At 35.7% G+C, this 6,413-nt stretch overlaps 1 protein-coding gene and 2 non-coding genes across 3 annotated transcripts; 2 read left to right on the forward strand and 1 right to left on the reverse strand.

Moving 5' to 3' along the window:
• Window positions 19-90, forward strand: TRNAD-GUC. The gene has a single exon. It is a non-coding gene; the product is annotated as a tRNA-Asp (tRNA).
• LOC107622690 (cell division control protein 48 homolog B) lies at window positions 526-5,774 on the reverse strand. Its single transcript, XM_016324671.2, is given in 11 exon segments — window positions 526-1,160; window positions 1,402-1,479; window positions 1,777-1,864; window positions 2,281-2,409; window positions 3,239-3,408; window positions 3,482-3,957; window positions 4,061-4,212; window positions 4,302-4,357; window positions 4,784-4,828; window positions 4,908-5,050; window positions 5,613-5,774. Coding segments are annotated over 10 exon segments (1,800 nt in total). The 5' UTR covers window positions 5,043-5,050; window positions 5,613-5,774; the 3' UTR covers window positions 526-689.
• Window positions 5,842-5,913, forward strand: TRNAD-GUC. Its single transcript has one exon. It is a non-coding gene; the product is annotated as a tRNA-Asp (tRNA).

Below are 6,413 nucleotides of genomic sequence, written 5' to 3' on the forward strand. Positions count from 1 at the left end.
TGTCTATGAAACATCAAAGTCGTTGTAGTATAGTGGTGAGTATTCCCGCCTGTCACGCGGGTGACCCGGGTTCGATCCCCGGCAACGGCGCGCTTTTTTATATTCCAAGGCTTTGGGCTTTTTTTGGGGACATTTTACGAGCGTAAACTAAATTGTAATGGACTCCTCCAGCAATAATTAGGTTTCGGTAGCATAACATGGCCGACATCTATGCTATTAAAAAAAAATAAATTACTTTTACCAAAATAAATAAATAAATTACTACACCACAAATGAAAAATACAGATTATTAGTTATACCTCTAGTTTATGGGTTGTATTATCAAATGTTCATGTTGATATTACATTCTACCATGAGAGAAAATGATACTCCTATTTCAATTGATCAATCTCAAATTAAAAAAAAATAGCCCTCCTGTTGCAAATATAATACTTAAAATTGAGGCACGTGCATTTGTCGGAGTTTTTGGTTGGAATAACTATAACAATGTTAAATAATCTTTTTAGATAATGTTTTGAATGATCGTACACCAAAAAGTATATTCCATTAATATCGGTAACACTTGTATTATGAGACATTGTCATATACAATTTTCGGTAAAAGCCAAAAATACAATAAAATTTAACCTTAGAAATAACAAAGAAACATAAATTTGTTAATAAACTACATGAGCTTGCAAGTACTGTTCTTCAGGTCATTGGTGTATGAGGTACAATTTGGTCTCCACCTATGTTATAGTATTTAGCAGCAGCAAGTAATACAAAACTGGCAACACTAATTTTAACCAAAGACATAGGATTGAACCCATTCTTTTTGCTCCTATCTAATTCCATATCTGAATCAAAATGTTTAGGAAAAGCTTGAGATGAGGTCTTCATAAAAGATGAGTATGAATCAATTTCAGCTTTTGTTAGTGCTGGGTTTACAGAATCTTTCACTATCTGGAAATGACGATCGCATACAACGGTGGCGGATATGTCTTCCCTTAGAGCCACAATTCCAGCTTCCCTGCATAACCCCTCCAGTTCAGCTCCTGTAAAGAGTTCAGTGTCTTCTGCTAGTAGTCTGAGATTGACGTCACTCGCGGTTTTCATATTACGCGTATGGACACAAAGTATCTCATATCGAGCCTCCAAATCAGGCGGTGGCACATAAAGAACCTGCCATTGCAGATACATGAATCAATGAGAGAATATCTTGACAACCCTTTTCAAGTTGCTATCAGTGTCAACAGTTTGAGAATACTTTTTTTTTTTAATGAAGTAAAGTTGCTGATTTCATGAAATTCTTTCATCATTTTGCATTGTACACACGCTTGTATCTTCCAACTGTGTATGATTCAGCTACAGACATGAGTTTAATTGTAATGGTACAAATACGATTCTAAATACAACCTCATACCAGATCAAAACGTCCTGGACGCATGAGTGCAGCGTCAATCGCGTAAGGGCGATTTGTTGCTGCCAGAACAAGAATTCCCTGGAAACAGAAATTACAGAGATATACTTAAATGGAAATGCGCTTACTACCAATTTCTTGAATCCAGTCTTATGCTTACTTCTTTTTTTTATTTAATTTGAAACAGTTAAGTTGTTTTTGTGACTTCAAGCTCACAGATTCAAACCGAGAAATCAATTATTGATGCCATTATCATGTTAAATTGCCTACATTATACCCTTTGGGTGCATCCCGTTTCCTGTACTTGCTAACTCAGGATCCTTGAGCATCGAGCTTTCTTTTTTTATTTTTTTATTTATTATCATTTTGATAACTTACTTTAGCTTCTTCTAAGCCATCAATCTCAGTCAACAAAGTGGATAAAAGCCTCTCACCAACTGTCGCACTATTGCTTGAACTATCACCTCTGCAATTAGGAGATAAATTACGAAAATAACTCATTATGCACTATAAGCATAACAAAAGAGAAACCAAACAAATTTTTTGTACAGGGTGGTAGATGTTAAATCCAATATTGAGCTTTAAAAGCACCAAATGTTAAACATAAAACATACCAAAACGCAAAAACATTTTAGAGTTCAATGCAATCAACATTACAGGAGGGTAGATGTTAAATGCAATGGGGCTGATCACTGAGATCCACCTCAGAGGAGCTGGTTCAGCATAACAAATTTGTGCAGAGCAACATTTTCTTTCAGCCAAAACAATTTAAAATTGATTATGATATGATTTCAGAATAAGATGCATGGAAACATGTCAATGATTCTTTGCATGACCTCCCACATGCATTTAATCCTCATACAAAAAAAAATGGTTACTTACCGTTTTGTAGCTACAACATCAGCCTCATCAAAGAATATTATACTGGGTGCCGCGAGTCGGGCTCTCTGAAATGTGTTACGGAGCAGAGCTTCCCCCTCTCCAACATACATTGAATACAATTCTGCACCACTAGTTCAGCATTTTTTACTTCAAAATTTGTCCATAATTTGGAAATCAGAGTTAAGATGGTATTTCCATAACTGAAATCAGAGATAAGGATGTTGTAGAACTGCAACATATTTCCAAAACAGTAATGGTAGAGAGACAAAAAAAAAAGAAGCCAGAACTTACCTTATTTATGATTCATTAATTGTTACAATAATTAATGAATGCTAAATAAGACAAGTTTTGACTGTTTTTGGTCATCAAACATTTCCGTTTCGAAAATAACAGCCAAATATATGGTTGGATTACTTTATTCATTTATGAAAGAATATATATTTGACATAAAATATGTGTTTCTTACCTCAGAGCATGGCACACTCTTGTTTGGCCTCAAAACTAGGATTGTTCAGTTTAAGTTCTTAACAACAAGTGGGTGTAACTGACCCCAGCAATGGAAATCCAGAGGAAAAATATATTTCAGCCAAACTTATTTTGTTGGATTTCAAACCAAAGTTATCACTTTCGCAAGGCAAGCATGATTATACAAGTCTTCTAGGAAAACAAGTATGCTAGCATAATTTAGATTCTCAAGCTGAAAACGACAGCATCATATTTGGGAGAATATATGAACAACTTGTGTGTGGAATTTGTCAAGCATCATGACAATAACATGTCCCTACACAAGGAGATTTGTGGTTTTTTTCCTGAAATGACACTCTGATATTGTGATTCCTAAGGAGAGGAAGAGAAAATCATTCCTTCTTAGGCATAAAATTAAGTAATAATCAATCCAAGACTTATATACTGAATACCACAAGGATAAACCCTATGTAGAAAATTAAATTATTCAAACCTCAAAGAAAAGAAAGAAGCTTGGGCAGCATGAGCAGCAGCTTTAGCAAGGGTTGTTTTTGAGCATCCTGGAGGTCCATGGAGAAGAATTCCACGTACGGGAGATATTCCCAATCTTGAAAATGCATCAGAATGCTTAATAGGCCATTCGACAGCTTGCTGAAGTTTTTTCTGCACAAGGATAATTATAAACATGAATAATCTTGAGTTTCTCAATGTAAAATCAAATGTTAAGTTTACAAACCTTCAAATCTTTTAATCCCCCAATGTCTTCCCAAGTCACTTTGGGAACTTCAACAGTAACACCTCTTGTTATACTTGGACCAACAATGGACCTTGCGTTTTGCCAATCTTCCATTGTTAAACTGAAATTAATAGCATCTTCATTTGTATTTGACCTTTTAATTGCAAACATGGTAGCTTCACGACACAATGCCTCCAAATCAGCTCCAACATATCCATTGCATGATGCAGCAATGATTTTTATGTTAACATTGGGATCCAATGGAATCTTTTTTGTATACAGCTGGAAAAAAGTAAAAATAAAGAACAAATATATTCATGCTCTGAAATACTTACCAAACAAGAATTCTAGGTAGCAAGCATAATGATAGAAGGCAAACTGAAGGATTGCTTTCTTGCTAAGTAATTGGTGTTAGAAACTATAGTTACCAGGAAAAAGAATGAAGAGTAACATTATTAGTTCACTGTTAAAATCCAGTATCATATAATATTGCATTCAATAGTAAATTGATCTTTAAATGAAGTAAGACCTAAGACAAATCACAGTAATATTCATCACAAAAGTCGTCAACTGTCACATACTTAGAATCTCGACGGGGACAGAGTGCATCTATTTCATCTATAAAGATAACTGATGACTTGCCCAAAGCTACTTGAGATGCTGCCTCAGCAAAAGCCTCTCGGAGAATTTTCTCACTTTCACCGGCATGTGCTCTGTGCACCATGTGCGGACTGCAGAGGACATAAACAGACAAGCAACCAACTCAGATCAAAGAATTTTGATACCAAAACCCACGAACCTGTAAATCCAAGACAGGTACCTAATAATTTTCAAATGCGCCCCACATTCCCGAACCACTGCTCGAACCAAACTCGTCTGCAATTGGGCACACATTCAGGCATATATAAATAGCAAATTCTAAATTTATCATGCAAAGCAAAATGCTAAGTTTGACTTATAGCGCAACCACATTATATTAGGACATGGCAAAAACATGTTATTTACACCGAAGTAGTCCCTGACAAAAGATAGATGCAACAAACTAGAATAAAGTTTAAATTAGAAAACCCCCAAACTGAAACCGTTGCTCATATAAACTAGAGAGAAAATCCAACGGAAGAAAGTAATTCACTGGCTCAAACTATAAACACTCTTTTCCAATTTTCATAGCAAACTCTGTCAACAATAGATCACACAAAAGAAGGAAGAAACAATATCTATTATTAATATCAATAGAGCTCTCACAAACTCAAATCCAAGTTGTAGAATCAATAAATGTCTCATGGATTTTTTTTTTTTTACCTTTCCAGTGCCTGGTGGGCCATAGAGCAGCAATCCCCGTGGCCACTGAGAATGTCGTTGGTGGTTAGAAAAAAGAAAAGAAAAGAAAACTGTGAATAAAGGAGGGAAATGAAAAGAAGTGAACTTTGAGGCCAAGGCTCTGCGCTTGTCGAGAAAATAGGCGCGGGAAGATGATGATTTCTCTGAGTGCTTGAAGAGGTTGGGCATTGCCACCAATGGCTTCCTCAGCACTCCACTGGTTGTTGCTGCTGCTTTCCATCTCAGAAACTATGTCAACAAATATTAACAATTTAGGGTAGGGGCATCAAAGTTGAAAATATATGAAAATTTCACACAGCAATTTAGTTAGGTATCAGTATTTTCACCAATTATCAACTAATTGTGGACTAAATTAGTTAGGCATATATTTCCACCGAAAAAATCCTAGAATTCTCAACAAATTCAATTCAATTCAAAGGTCCATTTTTCATCTCAGCAGAAAAAAGAAAAGGCTGTCACATTACAATACCTTACACACACTAAATTCACATCATCAAATTTTCATTTTTATTCTTTTTTTTTTTTCCTTACCATTATTCTGCCTTAGACTTATAACCTTTGACGCACACAGAAAACGTTCTCTTCTGACCAAAAAGAGCCCCACAACAAAGCTTTTAAAAGAAATCTTTTTTCACTTCCTTGGTTATGCAGTCATAGTTCCTTCATTCTTATACCCAAAATTATTCTTCCCTCCCAACTTTTCTGATTCTTCTTCTACATATTTACCAACACCAATCAACTAATTTAAAAAAAAAAAAAAGTAAATATGAAAGAAATAAAAACTCCTCACCAGATTGACCAGAATACGCAGAGGCAGACGGCCAAGCCGAGCACGGCGACGGTGGCTCAGGGCGAAGGCGAACGGAATAAGAAAGCACGAGAAGAGGCAGAAGACAAAACAGAGGTGAGGCCGTGAGGGTTAGGGTGACCGGTTTTTCGACTGGTTAGGAAAGTTTAATTTGTTATGGACGATTGTATTTTTTTAAAAATAATATTTATTAATTAAAGCAAGCAGGAAAGTCGTTGTAGTATAGTGGTGAGTATTCCCGCCTGTCACGCGGGTGACCCGGGTTCGATCCCCGGCAACGGCGTCCTTTTTAATCTTTTTTTTTTTCCTTTTCTTGGGATCAGGCTTTTTAAAAGGTCTTAGATCATTACATGAGACCTTTTATTTTATTGGGCTCAGGCCCGCTTTCCAAGGGGACCCAGAAGTGGGGTCTTCTGTATTTCACTTAATTGTAGGAATAAAGGTAGAATAGACGATGAGTAGTAGCCGCATATTTAAATAATGACCTTAATTAGTAGGTGCCGTCTTACCACAAAATGATGATGGTCCAAAACTCCAAATGAATATGATCAGATTTGCAATTTGTTAATGGCATATATCAGCTTTTGCTTTGAGCATTGGCATTGGTTTGCTGGCTTGGGCGGCACAAAAAACATGCAACTAAGAACATTGTATTATTGTAAACAATCTAACAACTTGTGTTTATAGATAATAACTAATTAATAACTGTCAACTTTAATAATAAAAAATATAATGGTATATTTTAAGCTAATATTTAATCTAATATATATATAATGGGAATCT

Source organism: Arachis ipaensis, chromosome B10 (assembly GCF_000816755.2).
Source record: "Arachis ipaensis cultivar K30076 chromosome B10, Araip1.1, whole genome shotgun sequence".
In the NCBI taxonomy this organism is placed as follows: Eukaryota; Viridiplantae; Streptophyta; class Magnoliopsida; order Fabales; family Fabaceae; genus Arachis; species Arachis ipaensis.